Below are 24,079 nucleotides of genomic sequence, written 5' to 3'. Positions count from 1 at the left end.
AAAAAAGCCTTACTATACTATGTCATTTTTAAGAAAAAAAGCCTTACTATACTATGTCGTATTTTAAGAAAAAAAGCCTTACTATACTATGTCGTATTTTAAGAAAAAAAGCCTTACTATACTATGTCGTTTTTTTAAGAAAAAAGCCTTACTATACTATGTCGTTTTTTTAAGAAAAAAGCCTTACTATACTATGTCTTATTTTAAGAAAAAAAGCCTTACTATACTATGTCGTATTTCAAGAAAAAAAGCCTTACTATACTATGTCATTTTTTAAGAAAAAAAGCCTTACTATACTATGTCATTTTTAAGAAAAAAAGCCTTACTATACTATGTCGTATTTTAAGAAAAAAAGCCTTACTATACTATGTCGTATTTTAAGAAAAAAAGCCTTACTATACTGTCATTTTTTAAGAAAAAAAGCCTTACTATACTATGTCATTTTTAAGAAAAAAAGCCTTACTATTCTGTCGTTTTTTAAGAAAAAAAAGCCTTACTACACTATGTCGTTTTTTAAGAAAAAAAGCCTTACTATACTATGTCGTTTTTTTTTTAAAAAAGCCTTACTATACTATGTCGTTTTTTAAGAAAAAAGCCTTACTATACTATGTCGTTTTTTAAGAAAAAAAGCCTTACTATACTATGTCGTTTTTTAAGAAAAAAAGCCTTACTATACTATGTCGTTTTTTAAGAACAAAAGCCTTACTATACTATGTCGTTTTTTAAGAACAAAAGCCTTACTATACTATGTCGTTTTTTTAAGAAAAAAGCCTTACTATACAATGTCGTTTTTTTAAGAAAAAAGCCTTACTATACTATGTCGTTTTTTTAAGAAAAAAGCCTTACTATACTATGTCGTTTTTTAAGAAAAAAGCCTTACTATACTATGTCGTTTTTTTAAGAAAAAAGCCTTACTATACTATGTCGTTTTTAAGAAAAAAAAGCCTTACTATACTATGTCGTTTTTTAAGAAAAAAAAGCCTTACTATACTATGTCGTTTTTTAAGAAAAAAAGCCTTACTATACTATGTCGTTTTTTAAGAAAAAAAGCCTTACTATACTATGTCGTTTTTTAAGAAAAAAAGCCTTACTATACTATGTTGTATTTTAAGAAAAAAAGCCTTACTATACTATGTCGTTTTTTAAGAAAAAAAGCCTTACTATACTATGTCATTTTTAAGAAAAAAAGCCTTACAATACTATGTCGTTTTTTAAGAAAAAAAGCCTTACTATACTATGTCGTTTTTTAAGAAAAAAGCCTTACTATACTATGTCGTTTTTTTAAGAAAAAAGCCTTACTATACTATGTTGTTTTTTAAGAAAAAAGCCTTACTATACTATGTCGTTTTTTTAAGAAAAAAGCCTTACTATACTATGTCGTTTTTTAAGAAAAAAAAGCCTTACTATACTATGTCGTTTTTAAAGAAAAAAAGCCTTACTATACTATGTCATTTTTAAGAAAAAAAGCCTTACAATACTATGTCGTTTTTTAAGAAAAAAAGCCTTACTATACTATGTCGTTTTTTAAGAAAAAAGCCTTACTATACTATGTCGTTTTTTTAAGAAAAAAGCCTTACTATACAATGTCGTTTTTTTAAGAAAAAAGCCTTACTATACTATGTCGTTTTTTTAAGAAAAAAGCCTTACTATACTATGTCGTTTTTTAAGAAAAAAAGCCTTACTATACTATCCCGTTTTTTAAGAAAAAAAGCCTTACTATACTATGTCGTTTTTTAAGAAAAAAAGCCTTACTATACTATGTCGTTTTTTTAAAGAAAAAAGCCTTACTATACTATGTCGTTTTTTTAAAGAAAAAAGCCTTACTATACTATGTCGTGTTTTTTAAGGAAAAAAAGCCTTACTATACTATGTCGTTTTTTAAGAAAAAAAGCCTTACTATACTATGTCGTTTTTTAAGAAAAAAAGCCTTACTATCCAGTTGTACTGTAGAATAAAATGAAAGCCTTACTATACTATGTCGTTTTTTAAGAAAAAAAGCCTTACTATACTATGTCGTTTTTTAAGAAAAAAAGCCTTACTATACTATGTTGTTTTTTAAGAAAAAAGCCTTACTATACTATGTCGTTTTTTAAGAAAAAAAGCCTTACTATACTATGTCGTTTTTTAAGAAAAAAAGCCTTACTATACTATGTCGTTTTTTAAGAAAAAAAGCCTTACTATACTATGTTGTTTTTTAAGAAAAAAGCCTTACTATACTATGTCGTTTTTTTAAGAAAAAAGCCTTACTATACTATGTCGTTTTTTAAGAAAAAAGCCTTACTATACTATGTCGTTTTTTTAAGAAAAAAGCCTTACTATACTATGTCGTTTTTAAGAAAAAAAGCCTTACTATACTATGTCGTTTTTTTAAAGAAAAAAGCCTTACTATACTATGTCGTTTTTTTTAAAGAAAAAAGCCTTACTATACTATGTCGTGTTTTTTAAGAAAAAAAGCCTTACTATACTATGTTGTATTTTAAGAAAAAAAGCCTTACTATACTATGTCATTTTTTAAGAAAAAAAGCCTTACTATACTATGTCATTTTTAAGAAAAAAAGCCTTACTATACTATGTCGTTTTTTAAGAAAAAAAGCCTTACTATACTATGTCGTTTTTTAAGAAAAAAGCCTTACTATACTATGTCGTTTTTTTAAGAAAAAAGCCTTACTATACTATGTCGTTTTTTAAGAAAAAAGCCTTACTATACTATGTCGTTTTTTTAAGAAAAAAGCCTTACTATACTATGTCGTTTTTTAAGAAAAAAAAGCCTTACTATACTATGTCGTTTTTTAAGAAAAAAAGCCTTACTATACTATGTCATTTTTAAGAAAAAAAGCCTTACAATACTATGTCGTATTTTAAGAAAAAAAGCCTTACTATACTATGTCGTATTTTAAGAAAAAAGCCTTACTATACTATGTCATTTTTTAAGAAAAAAAGCCTTACTATACTATGTCATTTTTAAGAAAAAAAGCCTTACTATACTAAGTCGTTTTTTAAGAAAAAAAAGCCTTACTATACTATGTCGTTTTTTAAGAAAAAAGCCTTACTATACTATGTCGTTTTTTAAGAAAAAAGCCTTACTATACTATGTCGTTTTTTAAGAAAAAAAGCCTTACTATACTATGTCGTTTTTTAAGAAAAAAAGCCTTACTATACTATGTAGTTTTTTAAGAAAAAAAGCCTTACTATACTATGTCGTTTTTTAAGAAAAAAGCCTTACTATACTATGTTGTTTTTTTAAGAAAAAAGCCTTACTATACTATGTCGTTTTTTAAGAAAAAAGCCTTACTATACTATGTCGTTTTTTTTAAGAAAAAAGCCTTACTATACTATGTCGTTTTTAAGAAAAAAAAGCCTTACTATACTATGTCGTTTTTTAAGAAAAAAAAGCCTTACTATACTATGTCGTTTTTTAAGAAAAAAAGCCTTACTATACTATGTAGTTTTTTAAGAAAAAAAGCCTTACTATACTATGTCGTTTTTTAAGAAAAAAAGCCTTACTATACTATGTCGTTTTTTAAGAAAAAAGCCTTACTATACTATGTCATTTTTTTAAGAAAAAAGCCTTACTATACTATGTCGTTTTTTAAGAAAAAAGCCTTACTATACTATGTCGTTTTTTTAAGAAAAAAGCCTTACTATACTATGTCGTTTTTTAAGAAAAAAAGCCTTACTATACTATCTCGTTTTTTAAGAAAAAAAGCCTTACTATACTATGTCGTTTTTTTAAAGAAAAAAGCCTTACTATACTATGTCGTTTTTTTAAAGAAAAAAGCCTTACTATACTATGTCATTTTTTAAGAAAAAAAGCCTTACTATACTATGTCATTTTTAAGAAAAAAAGCCTTACTATACTATGTCGTTTTTTAAGAAAAAAAGCCTTACTATACTATGTCGTTTTTTAAGAAAAAAGCTTTACTATACTGTCGTTTTTTTAAGAAAAAAGCCTTACTTTACTATGTCGTTTTTTAAGAAAAAAGCCTTACTATACTATGTCGTTTTTTAAAGAAAAAAGCCTTACTATACTATGTCGTTTTTTATGAAAAAAAGCCTTACTATACTATGTCGTTTTTTAAGAAAAAAAGCCTTACTATACTATGTCGTATTTTAAGAAAAAAAGCCTTACTATACTATGTCATTTTTAACAAAAAAAGCCTTACTATACTATGTCGTTTTTTAAGAAAAAAAAGCCTTACTATACTATGTCGTTTTTTAAGAAAAAAAGCCTTACTATACTATGTCGTATTTTAAGAAAAAAAGCCTTACTATACTATGTCATTTTTAACAAAAAAAGCCTTACTATACTATGTCGTTTTTTAAGAAAAAAAAGCCTTACTATACTATGTCGTTTTTTAAGAAAAAAAGCCTTACTATACTATGTCGTTTTTTAAGAAAAAAAGCTTTACTATACTATGTCGTTTTTTAACAAAAAAAGCCTTACTATACTATGTCGTTTTTTAAGAAAAAAGCCTTACTATACTATGTCGTGTTTTAAGAAAAAAAGTCTTACTATACTATGTCGTTTTTTAAGAAAAAAGCCTTACTATACTATGTCGTTTTTTTAAGAAAAAAGCCTTACTATACTATGTCGTTTTTAAGAAAAAAAAGCCTTACTATACTATGTCGTTTTTTAAGAAAAAAAAGCCTTACTATACTATGTCGTTTTTAAGAAAAAAAGCCTTACTATACTATGTCGTTTTTTAAGAAAAAAAGCCTTACTATACTATGTCGTTTTTTAAGAAAAAAAGCCTTACTATACTATGTTGTATTTTAAGAAAAAAAGCCTTACTATACTATGTCGTTTTTTAAGAAAAAAAGCCTTACTATACTATGTCATTTTTAAGAAAAAAAGCCTTACAATACTATGTCGTTTTTTAAGAAAAAAAGCCTTACTATACTATGTCGTTTTTTAAGATAAAAGCCTTACTATACTATGTCGTTTTTTTAAGAAAAAAGCCTTACTATACTATGTCGTTTTTTAAGAAAAAAGCCTTACTATACTATGTCGTTTTTTTAAAGAAAAAAGCCTTACTATACTATGTCATTTTTTTTAAAGAAAAAAGCCTTACTATACTATGTCATTTTTTAAGAAAAAAAGCCTTACTATACTATGTCATTTTTAAGAAAAAAAGCCTTACTATACTATGTCGTTTTTTAAGAAAAAAAGCCTTACTATACTATGTCGTTTTTTAAGAAAAAAGCTTTACTATACTATGTCGTTTTTTTAAGAAAAAAGCCTTACTATACTATGTCGTTTTTTTTAGAAAAAAGCCTTACTATACTATGTCGTTTTTTATGAAAAAAAGCCTTACTATACTATGTCGTTTTTTAAGAAAAAAAGCCTTACTATACTATGTCATTTTTAAGAAAAAAAGCCTTACAATACTATGTCGTATTTTAAGAAAAAAAGCCTTACTATACTATGTCGTATTTTAAGAAAAAAAGCCTTACTATACTATGTCGTTTTTTAAGAAAAAAGCCTTACTATACTATGTCGTTTTTTTAAGAAAAAAGCCTTACTATACTATGTCGTTTTTAAGAAAAAAAAGCCTTACTATACTATGTCGTTTTTTAAGAAAAAAAAGCCTTACTATACTATGTCGTTTTTTAAGAAAAAAAGCCTTACTATACTATGTCATTTTTAAGAAAAAAAGCCTTACAATACTATGTCGTTTTTTAAGAAAAAAAGCCTTACTATACTATGTCGTTTTTTAAGAAAAAAAGCCTTACTATACTATGTCATTTTTAAGAAAAAAAGCCTTACAATACTATGTCGTATTTTAAGAAAAAAAGCCTTACTATACTATGTCGTATTTTAAGAAAAAAAGCCTTACTATACTATGTCGTTTTTTAAGAAAAAAGCCTTACTATACTATGTCGTTTTTTTAAGAAAAAAGCCTTACTATACTATGTCGTTTTTTAAGAAAAAAAAGCCTTACTATACTATGTCGTTTTTTAAGAAAAAAAGCCTTACTATACTATGTCGTATTTTAAGAAAAAAAGCCTTACTATACTATGTCATTTTTAACAAAAAAAGCCTTACTATACTATGTCGTTTTTTAAGAAAAAAAAGCCTTACTATACTATGTCGTTTTTTAAGAAAAAAAGCCTTACTATACTATGTCGTTTTTTAAGAAAAAAAGCTTTACTATACTATGTCGTTTTTTAACAAAAAAAGCCTTACTATACTATGTCGTTTTTTAAGAAAAAAGCCTTACTATACTATGTCGTGTTTTAAGAAAAAAAGTCTTACTATACTATGTCGTTTTTTAAGAAAAAAGCCTTACTATACTATGTCGTTTTTTTAAGAAAAAAGCCTTACTATACTATGTCGTTTTTAAGAAAAAAAAGCCTTACTATACTATGTCGTTTTTTAAGAAAAAAAAGCCTTACTATACTATGTCGTTTTTTAAGAAAAAAAGCCTTACTATACTATGTCGTTTTTTAAGAAAAAAAGCCTTACTATACTATGTCGTTTTTTAAGAAAAAAAGCCTTACTATACTATGTTGTATTTTAAGAAAAAAAGCCTTACTATACTATGTCGTTTTTTAAGAAAAAAAGCCTTACTATACTATGTCATTTTTAAGAAAAAAAGCCTTACAATACTATGTCGTTTTTTAAGAAAAAAAGCCTTACTATACTATGTCGTTTTTTAAGATAAAAGCCTTACTATACTATGTCGTTTTTTTAAGAAAAAAGCCTTACTATACTATGTCGTTTTTTAAGAAAAAAGCCTTACTATACTATGTCGTTTTTTTAAAGAAAAAAGCCTTACTATACTATGTCATTTTTTTTAAAGAAAAAAGCCTTACTATACTATGTCATTTTTTAAGAAAAAAAGCCTTACTATACTATGTCATTTTTAAGAAAAAAAGCCTTACTATACTATGTCGTTTTTTAAGAAAAAAAGCCTTACTATACTATGTCGTTTTTTAAGAAAAAAGCTTTACTATACTATGTCGTTTTTTTAAGAAAAAAGCCTTACTATACTATGTCGTTTTTTTTAGAAAAAAGCCTTACTATACTATGTCGTTTTTTATGAAAAAAAGCCTTACTATACTATGTCGTTTTTTAAGAAAAAAAGCCTTACTATACTATGTCATTTTTAAGAAAAAAAGCCTTACAATACTATGTCGTATTTTAAGAAAAAAAGCCTTACTATACTATGTCGTATTTTAAGAAAAAAAGCCTTACTATACTATGTCGTTTTTTAAGAAAAAAGCCTTACTATACTATGTCGTTTTTTTAAGAAAAAAGCCTTACTATACTATGTCGTTTTTTAAGAAAAAAAGCCTTACTATACTATGTCGTATTTTATGAAAAAAAGCCTTACTATACTATGTCGTATTTTAAGAAAAAAAGCCTTACTATACTATGTCATTTTTAACAAAAAAAGCCTTACTATACTATGTCGTTTTTTAAGAAAAAAAAGCCTTACTATACTATGTCGTTTTTTAAGAAAAAAAGCCTTACTATACTATGTCGTTTTTTAAGAAAAAAAGCTTTACTATACTATGTCGTTTTTTAACAAAAAAAGCCTTACTATACTATGTCGTTTTTTAAGAAAAAAAGCCTTACTATACTATGTCGTTTTTTAAGAAAAAAAGCCTTACTATACTATGTCGTTTTTTAAGAAAAAAAGCCTTACTATACTATGTTGTTTTTTTAAGAAAAAAGCCTTACTATACTATGTCGTTTTTTAAGAAAAAAGCCTTACTATACTATGTCGTTTTTTTAAGAAAAAAGCCTTACTATACTATGTCGTTTTTAAGAAAAAAAAGCCTTACTATACTATGTCGTTTTTTCAAGAAAAAAAAGCCTTACTATACTATGTCGTTTTTTAAGAAAAAAAGCCTTACTATACTATGTCGTTTTTTAAGAAAAAAAGCCTTACTATACTATGTCGTTTTTTAAGAAAAAAAGCCTTACTATACTATGTTGTATTTTAAGAAAAAAAGCCTTACTATACTATGTCGTTTTTTAAGAAAAAAAGCCTTACTATACTATGTCATTTTTAAGAAAAAAAGCCTTACAATACTATGTCGTTTTTTAAGAAAAAAAGCCTTACTATACTATGTCGTTTTTTAAGAAAAAAGCCTTACTATACTATGTCGTTTTTTTAAGAAAAAAGCCTTACTATACTATGTTGTTTTTTAAGAAAAAAGCCTTACGATACTATGTCGTTTTTTTAAGAAAAAAGCCTTACTATACTATGTCGTTTTTTAAGAAAAAAAAGCCTTACTATACTATGTCGTTTTTAAAGAAAAAAAGCCTTACTATACTATGTCATTTTTAAGAAAAAAAGCCTTACAATACTATGTCGTATTTTGAGAAAAAAAGCCTTACTATACTATGTCGTATTTTAAGAAAAAAAGCCTTACTATACTATGTTGTTTTTTAAGAAAAAAGCCTTACTATACTATGTCGTTTTTTTAAGAAAAAAGCCTTACTATACTATGTCGTTTCTTAAGAAAAAAAGCCTTACTATACTATGTCGTATTTCAAGAAAAAAAGCCTTACTATACTATGTCATTTTTTAAGAAAAAAAGCCTTACTATACTATGTCATTTTTAAGAAAAAAAGCCTTACTATACTATGTCGTATTTTAAGAAAAAAAGCCTTACTATACTATGTCGTATTTTAAGAAAAAAAGCCTTACTATACTATGTCGTTTTTTTAAGAAAAAAGCCTTACTATACTATGTCGTTTTTTTAAGAAAAAAGCCTTACTATACTATGTCTTATTTTAAGAAAAAAAGCCTTACTATACTATGTCGTATTTCAAGAAAAAAAGCCTTACTATACTATGTCATTTTTTAAGAAAAAAAGCCTTACTATACTATGTCATTTTTAAGAAAAAAAGCCTTACTATACTATGTCGTATTTTAAGAAAAAAAGCCTTACTATACTATGTCGTATTTTAAGAAAAAAAGCCTTACTATACTGTCATTTTTTAAGAAAAAAAGCCTTACTATACTATGTCATTTTTAAGAAAAAAAGCCTTACTATTCTGTCGTTTTTTAAGAAAAAAAAGCCTTACTACACTATGTCGTTTTTTAAGAAAAAAAGCCTTACTATACTATGTCGTTTTTTTTTTAAAAAAACCTTACTATACTATGTCGTTTTTTAAGAAAAAAGCCTTACTATACTATGTCGTTTTTTAAGAAAAAAAGCCTTACTATACTATGTCGTTTTTTAAGAAAAAAAGCCTTACTATACTATGTCGTTTTTTAAGAACAAAAGCCTTACTATACTATGTCGTTTTTTAAGAACAAAAGCCTTACTATACTATGTCGTTTTTTTAAGAAAAAAGCCTTACTATACAATGTCGTTTTTTTAAGAAAAAAGCCTTACTATACTATGTCGTTTTTTTAAGAAAAAAGCCTTACTATACTATGTCGTTTTTTAAGAAAAAAGCCTTACTATACTATGTCGTTTTTTTAAGAAAAAAGCCTTACTATACTATGTCGTTTTTAAGAAAAAAAAGCCTTACTATACTATGTCGTTTTTTAAGAAAAAAAAGCCTTACTATACTATGTCGTTTTTTAAGAAAAAAAGCCTTACTATACTATGTCGTTTTTTAAGAAAAAAAGCCTTACTATACTATGTCGTTTTTTAAGAAAAAAAGCCTTACTATACTATGTTGTATTTTAAGAAAAAAAGCCTTACTATACTATGTCGTTTTTTAAGAAAAAAAGCCTTACTATACTATGTCATTTTTAAGAAAAAAAGCCTTACAATACTATGTCGTTTTTTAAGAAAAAAAGCCTTACTATACTATGTCGTTTTTTAAGAAAAAAGCCTTACTATACTATGTCGTTTTTTTAAGAAAAAAGCCTTACTATACTATGTTGTTTTTTAAGAAAAAAGCCTTACTATACTATGTCGTTTTTTTAAGAAAAAAGCCTTACTATACTATGTCGTTTTTTAAGAAAAAAAAGCCTTACTATACTATGTCGTTTTTAAAGAAAAAAAGCCTTACTATACTATGTCATTTTTAAGAAAAAAAGCCTTACAATACTATGTCGTATTTTGAGAAAAAAAGCCTTACTATACTATGTCGTATTTTAAGAAAAAGAGCCTTACTATACTATGTTGTTTTTTAAGAAAAAAGCCTTACTATACTATGTCGTTTTTTTAAGAAAAAAGCCTTACTATACTATGTCGTTTCTTAAGAAAAAAAGCCTTACTATACTATGTCGTATTTCAAGAAAAAAAGCCTTACTATACTATGTCATTTTTTAAGAAAAAAAGCCTTACTATACTATGTCATTTTTAAGAAAAAAAGCCTTACTATACTATGTCGTATTTTAAGAAAAAAAGCCTTACTATACTATGTCATATTTTAAGAAAAAAAGCCTTACTATACTATGTCGTTTTTTTAAGAAAAAAGCCTTACTATACTATGTCGTTTTTTTAAGAAAAAAGCCTTACTATACTATGTCTTATTTTAAGAAAAAAAGCCTTACTATACTATGTCGTATTTCAAGAAAAAAAGCCTTACTATACTATGTCATTTTTTAAGAAAAAAAGCCTTACTATACTATGTCATTTTTAAGAAAAAAAGCCTTACTATACTATGTCGTATTTTAAGAAAAAAAGCCTTACTATACTATGTCGTATTTTAAGAAAAAAAGCCTTACTATACTGTCATTTTTTAAGAAAAAAAGCCTTACTATACTGTCATTTTTAAGAAAAAAAGCCTTACTATTCTGTCGTTTTTTAAGAAAAAAAAGCCTTACTACACTATGTCGTTTTTTAAGAAAAAAAGCCTTACTATACTATGTCGTTTTTTTTTAAAAAAAGCCTTACTATACTATGTCGTTTTTTAAGAAAAAAGCCTTACTATACTATGTCGTTTTTTAAGAAAAAAAGCCTTACTATACTATGTCGTTTTTTAAGAAAAAAAGCCTTACTATACTATGTCGTTTTTTAAGAACAAAAGCCTTACTATACTATGTCGTTTTTTAAGAACAAAAGCCTTACTATACTATGTCGTTTTTTTAAGAAAAAAGCCTTACTATACAATGTCGTTTTTTTAAGAAAAAAGCCTTACTATACTATGTCGTTTTTTTAAGAAAAAAGCCTTACTATACTATGTCGTTTTTTAAGAAAAAAAGCCTTACTATACTATCCCGTTTTTTAAGAAAAAAAGCCTTACTATACTATGTCGTTTTTTAAGAAAAAAAGCCTTACTATACTATGTCGTTTTTTTAAAGAAAAAAGCCTTACTATACTATGTCGTTTTTTTAAAGAAAAAAGCCTTACTATACTATGTCGTGTTTTTTAAGAAAAAAGCCTTACTATACTATGTTGTATTTTAAGAAAAAAAGCCTTACTATACTGTGTCATTTTTTAAGAAAAAAAGCCTTACTATACTATGTCATTTTTAAGAAAAAAAGCCTTACTATACTATGTCGTTTTTTAAGAAAAAAGCCTTACTATACTATGTCGTTTTTTTAAGAAAAAAGCCTTACTATACTATGTCGTTTTTTAAGAAAAAAAGCCTTACTATATTATGTCGTAGTTTAAGAAAAAAAGCCTTACTATACTATGTCGTATTTTAAGAAAAAAAGCCTTACTATACTGTCATTTTTTAAGAAAAAAAGCCTTACTATACTATGTCATTTTTAAGAAAAAAAGCCTTACTATACTATGTCGTTTTTTAAGAAAAAAAAGCCTTACTATACTATGTCGTTTTTTAAGAAAAAAAGCCTTACTATACTATGTCGTTTTTTAAGAAAAAAAGCCTTACTATACTATGTCGTTTTTTAAGAAAAAAGCCTTACTATACTATGTCGTTTTTTTAAGAAAAAAGCCTTACTATACTATGTCGTTTTTTAAGAAAAAAAAGCCTTACTATACTATGTCGTTTTTTAAGAAAAAAAGCCTTACTATACTATGTCGTTTTTTAAAGAAAAAAAAGCCTTACTATACTATGTCGTTTTTTACGAAAAAAAGCCTTACTATACTGTCGTTTTTTAAGAAAAAAAGCCTTACTATACTATGTCGTTTTTTAAGAAAAAAAGCCTTACTATACTATGTCGTTTTTTAAGAAAAAAGCCTTACTATACTATGTCGTTTTTTAAGAAAAAAAGCCTTACTATACTATCTCGTTTTTTAAGAAAAAAAGCCTTACTATACTATGTCGTTTTTTTAAAGAAAAAAGCCTTACTATACTATGTCGTTTTTTTAAAGAAAAAAGCCTTACTATACTATGTCGTGTTTTTTAAGAAAAAAGCCTTACTATACTATGTTGTATTTTAAGAAAAAAAGCCTTACTATACTATGTCGTTTTTTAAGAAAAAAGCCTTACTATACTATGTCGTTTTTTTAAGAAATAAGCCTTACTATACTATGTCGTTTTTTAAGAAAAAAGCCTTACTATACTATGTCGTTTTTTAAGAAAAAAGCCTTACTATACTATCTCGTTTTTTAAGAAAAAAAGCCTTACTATACTATGTCGTTTTTTTAAAGAAAAAAGCCTTACTATACTACGTGGTTTTTTTAAAGAAAAAAGCCTTACTATACTATGTCGTGTTTTTTAAGAAAAAAGCCTTACTATACTATGTTGTATTTTAAGAAAAAAAGCCTTACTATACTATATCATTTTTTAAGAAAAAAAGCCTTACTATACTGTCATTTTTAAGAAAAAAAGCCTTACTATACTATGTCGTTTTTTAAGAAAAAAGCCTTACTATATTATGTCGTTTTTTAAGAAAAAAGCCTTACTATACTATGTCGTTTTTTAAGAAAAAAAAACCTTACTATACTATGTCGTTTTTTAAGAAAAAAAGCCTTACTATACTATGTCGTTTTTTTAGAAAAAAAAGCCTTACTATACTATGTCGTTTTTTAAGAAAAAAAGCCTTACTATACTATGTCGTATTTCAAGAAAAAAAGCCTTACTATACTATGTCATTTTTTAGGAAAAAAAGCCTTACTATACTATGTCATTTTTAAGAAAAAAAGCCTTACTATACTATGTCGTATTTTAAGAAAAAAGCCTTACTATACTGTCATTTTTTAAGAAAAAAAGCCTTACTATACTATGTCATTTTTAAGAAAAAAAGCCTTACTATACTATGTCGTTTTTTAAGAAAAAAAAGCCTTACTATACTATGTCGTTTTTTAAGAAAAAAAGCCTTACTATACTATGTCGTTTTTTAAGAAAAAAAGCCTTACTAAACTATGTCGTTTTTTAAGAAAAAAAGCCTTACTATACTATGTCGTTTTTTAAGAAAAAGAGCCTTACTATACTATGTCGTTTTTTAAGAAAAAAGCCTTACTATACTATGTCGTTTTTTTAAGAAAAAAGCCTTACTATACTATGTCGTTTTTTAAGAAAAAAGCCTTACTATACTATGTCGTTTTTTTAAGAAAAAAGCCTTACTATTCTATGTCGTTTTTAAGAAAAAAAAGCCTTACTATACTATGTCGTTTTTTAAGAAAAAAAAGCCTTACTATACTATGTCGTTTTTTAAGAAAAAAAGCCTTACTATACTATGTCGTTTTTAAGAAAAAAAGCCTTACTATACTATGTCGTTTTTTAAGAAAAAAAGCCTTACTATACTATGTCGTTTTTTTAAGAAAAAAGCCTTACTATACTATGTCGTTTTTTAAGAAAAAAAGCCTTACTATACTATCTCGTTTTTTAAGAAAAAAAGCCTTACTATACTATGTCGTTTTTTTAAAGAAAAAAGCCTTACTATACTATGTCGTTTTTTTTTTAAGAAAAAAGCCTTACTATACTATGTCGTGTTTTTTAAGAAAAAAAGCCTTACTATACTATGTTGTATTTTAAGAAAAAAAGCCTTACTATACTATGTCATTTTTTAAGAAAAAAAGCCTTACTATACTATGTCATTTTTAAGAAAAAAAGCCTTACAATACTATGTCGTATTTTAAGAAAAAAAGCCTTACTATACTATGTCGTATTTTAAGAAAAAAAGCCTTACTATACTATGTCGTTTTTTAAGAAAAAAGCCTTACTATACTATGTAGTTTTTTTAAGAAAAAAGCCTTACTATACTATGTCGTTTTTTAAGAAAAAAAGCCTTACTATACTATGTCGTATTTTAAGAAAAAAAGCCTTACTATACTATGTCGTATTTTAAGAAAAAAGCCTTACTATACTATGTCATTTTTTAAGAAAAAAAGCCTTACTATACTATGTCATTTTTCAGAAAAAAAGCCTTACTATACTATGTCGTTTTTTAAGAAAAAAAAGCCTTACTATACTATGTCGTTTTTTAAGAAAAAAAGCCTTACTATACTATGTCGTTTTTTTAAGAAAAAAAGCCTTACTATACTATGTCGTATTTTAAGAAAAAAAGCCTTACTATACTATGTCGTTTTTTAAGAAAAAAGCCTTACTATTCTATGTCGTTTTTTTAAGAAAAAAGCCTTACTATACTATGTCTTATTTTAAGAAAAAAAGCCTTACTATACTATGTCGTATTTCAAGAAAAAAAGCCTTACTATACTATGTCATTTTTTAAGAAAAAAACCCTTACTATACTATGTCATTTTTAAGAAAAAAAGCCTTACTATACTATGTCGTATTTTAAGAAAAAAAGCCTTACTATACTGTCATTTTTTAAGAAAAAAAGCCTTACTATACTATGTCATTTTTAAGAAAAAAAGCCTTACTATTCTATGTCGTTTTTTAAGAAAAAAAAGCCTTACTATACTATGTCGTTTTTTAAGAAAAAAAGCCTTACTATACTATGTCGTTTTTTTTTAAAAAAAGCCTTACTATACTATGTCGTTTTTTAAGAAAAAAGCCTTACTATACTATGTCGTTTTTTAAGAAAAAAAGCCTTACTATACTATGTCGTTTTTTAAGAAAAAAAGCCTTACTATACTATGTCGTTTTTTAAGAAAAAAAGCCTTACTATACTATGTCGTTTTTTAAGAAAAAAGCCTTACTATACTATGTCGTTTTTTTAAGAAAAAAGCCTTACTATACAATGTCGTTTTTTTAAGAAAAAAGCCTTACTATACTATGTCGTTTTTTTAAGAAAAAAGCCTTACTATACTATGTCGTTTTTTAAGAAAAAAAGCCTTACTATACTATCCCGTTTTTTAAGAAAAAAAGCCTTACTATACTATGTCGTTTTTTAAGAAAAAAAGCCTTACTATACTATGTCGTTTTTTTAAAGAAAAAAGCCTTACTATACTATGTCGTTTTTTTAAAGAAAAAAGCCTTACTATACTATGTCGTGTTTTTTAAGAAAAAAGCCTTACTATACTATGTTGTATTTTAAGAAAAAAAGCCTTACTATACTATGTCATTTTTTAAGAAAAAAAGCCTTACTATACTATGTCATTTTTAAGAAAAAAAGCCTTACTATACTATGTCGTTTTTTAAGAAAAAAGCCTTAGTATACTGTCGTTTTTTTAAGAAAAAAGCCTTACTATACTATGTCGTTTTTTTTTAGGAAAAAAGCCGTACTCTACTTACATTTCTAAACAAATGTATTTCATGGGCAGGCAGAGGCAAAAAAAAAAAAACAGTCTGAAAATCACAAGATTTATTCTCACAAAATGAAATTAACGGTCGCACATTAATAGGACTCCATGAGCAAACACATTAGATGTTGATTCCTAAAGAGCCTCAGTAAGAGAGTTAAAGTGATTATTGAGAACAGGATTGATCGCAAGACCTCCTGGGTAAATAAATGCCGCGTTGGGAGGATACTTGAGCTAACACATTGGTCAGCGGCCTTTGCCGGAACCGACAGCTCTCATCTTTACCACTACGTGCTTTCATTAAAGCTGTCCTCTTTTGATTTGCTGCTTTGCGCCAATCAATTTTCATTCTCTCTTTGAGAAAGCTCTTGACATGCAATTCTATTGATAGTTAAGTCATTTGAAGCTATGTGTTGTCGTTTGTATTATCACACAATAGAACTAATCCTGCTTGGTATCTAATTGAATCTACTTTGCTTTCTTAGAATTGCATCGACAAAATGTTATTCCCATGTTGATTCTGATCTTGCTTTCCTCCCTCATGTTTGTGCAGATCCCAAGCTGATGGATTTTGAAAAAGACGGCGATTTCAACAAGCCATCTGTGAATGAAGGTGAGCTTTCCTATTCGACACCTGAGGCTATACAAGGGTTTTCAAGTCACATCGAAGGAGAGGCGCGCCCTCGGCGCTGCCTCCAGTCCTCGGCGAGAACAAAAGCCAGCACCGTAGACTGACAGAGGGATTGACAGAAAATGAAAGTGAGAGTGTGACGATAGAAAAAGTGTGCGTTTGGTGACAGGCACATTCTACTCGCGCTCATTTCCACTGTGTGGATCTGTCAACGTTCAGGCTGGGTTGTCCGTGTCAGAAGTGTTTTTTTGCACGTGCAAACCATCACTTTTGCTAAATTTGGTACAAAATGACAGTACACGTGAATGTCTTCAGACTCCATTCAGAGCATAGATCTGTCGTATACAGTAGTACTTCTACTTACAAAATATTCAGGTTACAAAACATCTGAATGGAAACATTTTGTCTCACACTTGAATCATCGCTCTGATGTTCTGCTTACATTTACATTATTTAACTTTTACTACCGAAGACGTACAACAATTTATACAATGTTCAACTCCTCATAAGTAAAGAATGCAAGAGTTTTAACAAACATTTTTTAATGATAAAAGAACCATAACAGATGCCATAGAACATAATATTGCTTGAAAGAAGGGTATGGTTGCATCGAGATGTTTGGAGGTGAATGTTGGCACTTTGTTTTCCGTTTCCTGTAGTCAGCGTTTCCTCTTCTTCTGCAGAATATTTATTCCCCGGATGGCCTTCTCCCTTCTCCACGCCGGCCTCGGCCAACGCGGACCCCTCGTCCGTGACCCTGGTGTCTGAAAGGGACAAGGACAACACCTGGCTGTACACCCTGGACCCCATCCTGCTCACCATCATCGTGATGAGCTCCCTCGGCGTCCTGCTGGGCGCCGTCTGCGCCGGGCTGCTGCTGTACTGCACTTGCTCCTACGGCGGCCTGTCGTCGCGCTCCTCCACCACGTTGGAGAACTACAACTTCGAGCTGTACGACGGCATCAAGCACAAAGTCAAGATCAACCAGCAAAAGTGCTGCTCGGAAGCTTGAGGTGGTTTTCGGGGACGAGAAGAAGGTCCCGCATCTCCTCCGCCTGCAGGAGAGCCATTTGAGTGGAATGAATTTGACAGTCTTTGTGTAATCGTCGGCGAAGACGGACGGACACAAGCACCTGCGACAATCCAAGGCCTCAAATGACAAAGTTCAAAGGTGACAATTGCCAAGAGTTGGTGCAACATGTCTCGGTACCGAATGAGGAGGCAAAAAAAGATGGCATGCTAACAGCTAACGCGTCACTTTCAGACAAGTGGGAATTGAAATCAACACATATCAAGCAAACTTGGGGGGAATACGTATAGCTATGAAATGGAGACAATTTTACTTTAGTTTTAACTTTAGTATGAGTTTTGTATGTGTTAAAAATTTTGTTAGCTTGTTTTTTCTTTCCCCTGCCCTGGGTGTGCTCTTTGTGAAAGCAGTGGTGTAGAAGAATCATGGTATCTTTTTTGTTCACTTTTTTTTTAGATTGGGAGGCTAAGTGTGTAGTGCAGGGGTTCCCTGGTGTAGAGCATTTGTAGGCTTTATTTAATATTGTGTTGGCATTTCTATATATTCTGTGTATATATACGTGTATAATATATACGTATAAATATATACACATGTATGTATCCAGACATGTGTATATATACACGTGTATATACGTATATACATACATACACTTATTGACACATGTATGAATGTGTATACATACATACATGTATGTATGTATGTGTGTGTATACATACATACATGTATGTATGTGTGTGTATACATACATACATGTATGTATGTGTGTATACATACATACATGTATGTATGTATACAGACATGTGTATATATACACGTGTATATACGTATATACATACATACATGTATGTATGTATGTATGTGTGTGTATACATACATACATACATACATACATGTATGTATGTGTGTGTATACATACATACATACATACATATACATACATACATACATGTATGTATGTGTGTGTATACATACATACATGTATGTATGTGTGTGTATACATACATGTATGTATGTATTTATATATACATACATACATGTATGTATGTATACATGTATGTATGTATATACACACATACATACATGTGTGTATGTATGTATATACACACATACATACATGTATGTATGTGTGTGTATACATACATGTATGTATACACACACATACATGTATGTGTGTGTGTATACACACACACATACATACATGTATGTGTGTGTATACATACATACATGTATGTATGTATACACACACATGTATGTATTTATACAAAATACATACATGTATGTATTTATATATACATACATACGTGTATGTATTTATATATACATACATACATGTATGTATTTATATATACATGTATGTATGTATGTATATATAAATACATACATACATGTATTTATATATACATACATGTATGTATATATAAATACATACATGTATGTATGTATATATAAATACATACATGTATGTATGTATATATAAATACATACATGTATGTATATATAAATACATACATGTATGTATATATAAATACATACATGTATGTATATATAAATACATACATACATGTATGTATGTATATATACATACATGTATGTATATGTATGTATGTATATATACATACATGTATGTATGTATGTATATATACATACATGTATGTATATATACATACATGTATGTATGTATATATACATACATGTATGTATGTATGTATATATACATACATGTATGTATGTATATATAAATACATACATGTATATATAAATACATACATACATGTATGTATATATACATACATACATGTATGTATATATACATACATACATGTATGTATATATACATACATACATGTATGTATATATACATACATACATGTATGTATATATACATACATACATACATGTATGTATATATACATACATACATACATGTATGTATATATACATACATACATACATGTATGTATGTATACATACATACATACATGTATGTATATATACATACATACATGTATGTATATATACATACATACATGTATGTATATATACATACATGTATGTATGTATATATACATACATACATGTATGTATATATACATACATACATGTATGTATATATACATACATACATACATGTATGTATGTATGTATGTATACATACATGTATGTATGTATACATACATGTATGTATATATACATACATACATACATGTATGTATATATACATACATGTATGTATGTATATATACATACATGTATGTATGTATATATACATACATGTATGTATGTATACATACATACATGTATGTATGTATACATACATACATACATACATGTATGTATACATACATACATACATGTATGTATGTATATATACATACACATACATACATACATGTATGTATGTATATATACATACATGTATGTATACATACATACATGTATGTATGTATGTATACATACATACATACATGTATGTATATATACATACATACATGTATGTATATATACATACATACATGTATGTATATATACATACATACATGTATGTATATATACATACATGTATGTATGTATATATACATACATGTATGTATGTATATATACATACATGTATGTATATATACATACATGTATGTATGTATGTATACATACATACATGTATGTATGTATGTATGTATACATACATACATGTATGTATGTATACATGTATGTATGTATACATACATGTATGTATGTATACATACATACATACATGTATGTATATATACATACATACATGTATGTATACATACATGTATGTATATATACATACATACATGTATGTATACATACATGTATGTATACATACATGTATGTATGTATATATACATACATGTATGTATGTATGTATACATACATACATGTATGTATACATACATACATGTATGTATGTATACATACATACATACATGTATGTATATATACATACATGTATGTATATATACATACATACATGTATGTATATATACATACATACATGTATGTATATATACATACATGTATGTATGTATATATACATACATGTATGTATGTATATATACATACATACATACATGTATGTATGTATACATACATGTATGTATATATACATACATACATGTATGTATATATACATACATGTATGTATGTATGTATACATACATACATGTATGTATGTATACATACATACATGTATGTATATATACATACATACATGTATGTATATATACATACATACATACATGTATGTATATATACATACATGTATGTATGTATGTATATATACATACATGTATGTATACATACATACATGTATGTATACATACATACATACATACATGTATGTATGTATGTATATATACATACATACATGTATGTATATATACATACATACATGTATGTATATATACATACATACATGTATGTATATATACATACATACATGTATGTATATATACATACATGTATGTATGTATATATACATACATACATACATGTATGTATATATACATACATGTATGTATATATACATGTATGTATATTTACATACATACATACATATATATGTATATATACACATACTTGTATGTGTGTATATATACACACATACATACATGTATGTATGTGTATATATACACACACGTGCAGCCCAAACTCAATGAAAAATGTGCTTTAAACAGATGTCTGGTTTTGCAAAAATTATAAATGCCACTCAAAATATCTGATCTCATGTCAAATTGTCTATTTCTTCTTTACTTTTTAAAAAGAAAAACATATATAGTCAGATATCCTGTGGCATAGTAGGAAGGCGGGTGTTAACATTAGCTCATGAGGTAGAGCGCGTACTTACCATCTCGGAGGTCGTCGGATCGAATCCCACCATCCTCCATGTTGTCATCTTACAGCTGAAAAAGAAATGTAGTGATCCATTTTTTGGCATAGTAGGGAGGTGGATGGGAACTTAGCTCCAATGGCAAGGTGTCCACTTGCCACGCGACAGTTAGTTGGTTCAAATCCTGCATCCTCCAAGTTGTCACCTGATAAAAGGAAAAAGAAATGTAGTGAGCCATTCCGTGGCATAGTAGGGAGGTGGGTGGGAACTTAGCTCCAATGGTAAGGCGAAAGTTAGATGGTTCAAATCCCACATACTTCAAGTTGTCACCTCACAAAAGAAATGTAATGAGCCATTTTGTGGCATAGCAGGGAAGTGGGTGGGAACTTAGCTCCAAGGATAAGGCATCCACTTGCCACACGAGTAGTTGGTTCAATTCCCACATCCTACAAGTTGTCACCTTACAGCTGAAAAATAAATGTAGGGAATTTTAACTTTTCAGCTCAAACAGAGGTGACCAAACAATATAATAGCCTGCACATCAAGCTTACAATTAGGCTCATTTTGAAGAAATGAAGCTTTACTATACATGGTCATTTTAAAAGAAAGCTTTACTATACATGGTCATTTTTTGAAGAAAAAGCCTTACCTTACAAGGTGTGGCCAGCTCCAGTTTTCGAGAGCTTCTATCCGGTCCATTTTCCGTATATCCCTTCATCAATACACCTGAATCAAAGTATCGGGATAAGTATTAAGGTTCTGGGCGGCTCGCCGATGAGTTGATCATCAGCTTTTTATAAATCTCTCCCACTCACCTTACCTCTTTATTAAGCAGAAGCACCCCTAGGTCCGGAGATGCGGGTACCTACGGTTCGCACAACTCCGTGTGGGGGCGCTGGGGATCCAGGGAACGGCGTGGCCGCAAAGGCCATCGCTTTCTCCCACGGGTAGGAAGGACAATATATTTTACAGCATTTTAGCCCCAATTTAGACCAATTGTATCACCGAGACATCCATTACTATATTCGCCACACCGCAAGTCATGATACTCACATTCGATCAATCAGTGGCCAGCCAATCGCAGGATTTGAACCCAGGACGCCAGAGCTGTGAGGCTGCAGGACTACCACACTAACACCACGGGGCCCACCTTATAGTCCTTGTCTCTTGGAGATCTCAATGCTTCACACATGCTAAGCAGGCACTCTACCACTTGAGCTAATTTCCCTTGGTAACATAAGAGCTTACACCACCTGGTATTCCCAGGCAGTCTCTCATCCAAGTACTAACCAGGCCTGGTAAGCTTCCCGAGATCAGACAAGATTTCAGGGTAGTATGCCGTAAGCCCAACTAGATCCGATCTTTGGAGTAGCACCTATAATTTTAGCAAAAGCAAACTTTGACCTGATTAGTGCACATTTTGCATTGAGTTTAGCCCACAAATACAGGGTGTTTCAAAATGTTTGACGCCATTTTGTAGGCCAATAATTTTGAGACAGCAGAGACTGGAGCAGGTTCGTGAAGCCTACTTGCCTTCCTGCATAGTCCTTGGAAGAGTGTTAGAAGAGCAAGTGTGGAAACACACATTCCAGCAAAAAATTGAAATGTTTGGAGCCAAATCCTAATTTGTTTGGCAGTTGGTGCCTTCTTTGCAAAATTTGCGAAGAAGGCACGCCGCATTGTCTTCGGTGACTGATTCCGAGCATGCTCTAACACGCAAAATGCCTTTTCTTTTGAAGTGAATGTCATTTCTTAACCTGAAAAGATAGAAATGGCAAACGTTAAACACAAAAACTTGAAATGTTTCTACACAAGCTGTGGAAATTTGAGGTCATACCATCGAAAATGGTCTAAAAGATTGGCCTACAAAATGGGGTCAAATATTTTGGAACATCCTCAACACTATATGTATATTTTTTGTTTTTCAGACTCTATGATGACAGTGTGTGAACATAAATGTCAATGACGGATTTTTTTTATCGCAACCTATGGATTGCCAAAGAAGTGCGTGTCCGTGTGTACGTGTCGGACCAGGTGAAGCAAGGTCGAAAAAGAGCCGAGGAAGTAAACGGAACATTTTTTAGACAAACAATCGAGCCTTAAGCTTATTGCAGAAAGCACTGTATCGGAGGACAGCCATTTTTGGGGGGGGAAGACTGAGAGATGATGTCATGTTTACGCAGGGGGGGGTTCATCTGAATTAAGACCATAATCCATCCATTTAGAGTGGTATTTTGGCTGCGTGTATTTTTTTTTTTAACTAGGAGGAGCTGGCTGCTCAAAGGGATTGGACGCCTGTCGCCGCTGCCAATGAGTTAAAGGAGTGCTTTCCAAGTGCCTTGGAGCATACGTTATCTCTCTATTGAATTTACATGATTAATGATCAAATATATGGAGACATCCAGCCAACAGATAGTATTACCTCCTCTGTCTCGACGGACATCCGCAAGCACGCATGCACAGCACTGGCCAGAGAACTTAAAACTGATGTTTGTAGAATTTGTACAGAGAAATGTCTTTTTTAATGTAATTATTATTATTTAATAAAGGCTAAACAACTAAAGGTTTGATTGTCATTGAGGCTTATTTTGGGATGGGTAACTAGCTTGGTTATTAGGAAAAAGTAAAGTATTTTATAAAGTCCTTTTTTTTTAATACCACCAGCATTAATAACCAGTACAGTCGCTGGCGTGGGGTTGCCAGGGAAACAGCATGGTCCCCACTCTGCTTATCAGCCGGTGTGCATCCAATTGGAGTTTTTTTTTTTTTTAAAGCCCAATCATTACATATTGTTGCAGCAATAGAAAAGGAATTGTTTATTCTTTAAAAGAATGCATTCCCCAATCAACTGTCCTATTTTTAGCTTGCTTTATAATTACCGGCTGCAACCCTCCATATACATACTGTTTGCATCTGTGTGTCTGTGTGTCTGTGTCAAAGTTTGGTTCAAGCACACTAATTAGCTTCCAAGGCCATTATCACTGATCTCTCACTGCATCAGCGTTTTACACTCCTCTTTCTTCTCTTTTTCTACATTCCATCACTCCTTAATTATTCATCACTCGTTCATTTCTCCATTTCCACCTCCTTGGGT

The 24,079-nt window shown here is 29.0% G+C and overlaps 1 protein-coding gene and 1 long non-coding RNA gene across 3 annotated transcripts in view; one reads left to right on the top strand and one right to left on the bottom strand.

Moving 5' to 3' along the window:
- Positions 1-17,703, top strand: part of LOC144086686 (neuropilin-2-like) — a 94,095-nt gene extending 76,392 nt beyond the window's left edge. Inside the window, exons 17-18 of the mRNA XM_077616706.1 lie at positions 16,031-16,090; positions 16,792-17,703. Of these exons, the coding sequence (XP_077472832.1) occupies positions 16,031-16,090; positions 16,792-17,120 (389 nt within the window). The 3' untranslated portion in view covers positions 17,121-17,703. The remainder of the gene's footprint in view (positions 1-16,030; positions 16,091-16,791) is intronic.
- LOC144086687 (uncharacterized) lies at positions 15,525-21,453 on the bottom strand. 2 transcript variants are annotated; one of them, XR_013304556.1, is made up of 5 exons: positions 21,303-21,453; positions 21,115-21,190; positions 21,004-21,058; positions 16,928-17,163; positions 15,525-16,872 (listed from the first exon to the last, which is right to left on the bottom strand). It is a non-coding gene; the product is annotated as an uncharacterized LOC144086687 (long non-coding RNA). The 2 variants fall into 2 exon arrangements; XR_013304555.1 differs by having other exon boundaries at positions 21,115-21,453.
- Between the last annotated feature and the right edge of the window lie 2,626 nt (positions 21,454-24,079).

This window comes from Stigmatopora argus, chromosome 13 (genome assembly GCF_051989625.1).
Source record: "Stigmatopora argus isolate UIUO_Sarg chromosome 13, RoL_Sarg_1.0, whole genome shotgun sequence".
Classification (NCBI taxonomy): domain Eukaryota; kingdom Metazoa; phylum Chordata; class Actinopteri; order Syngnathiformes; family Syngnathidae; genus Stigmatopora; species Stigmatopora argus.
The sequence above is the reverse complement of the archived record's forward strand: the minus strand, read 5'-3'. Positions and strand labels throughout refer to the sequence as shown.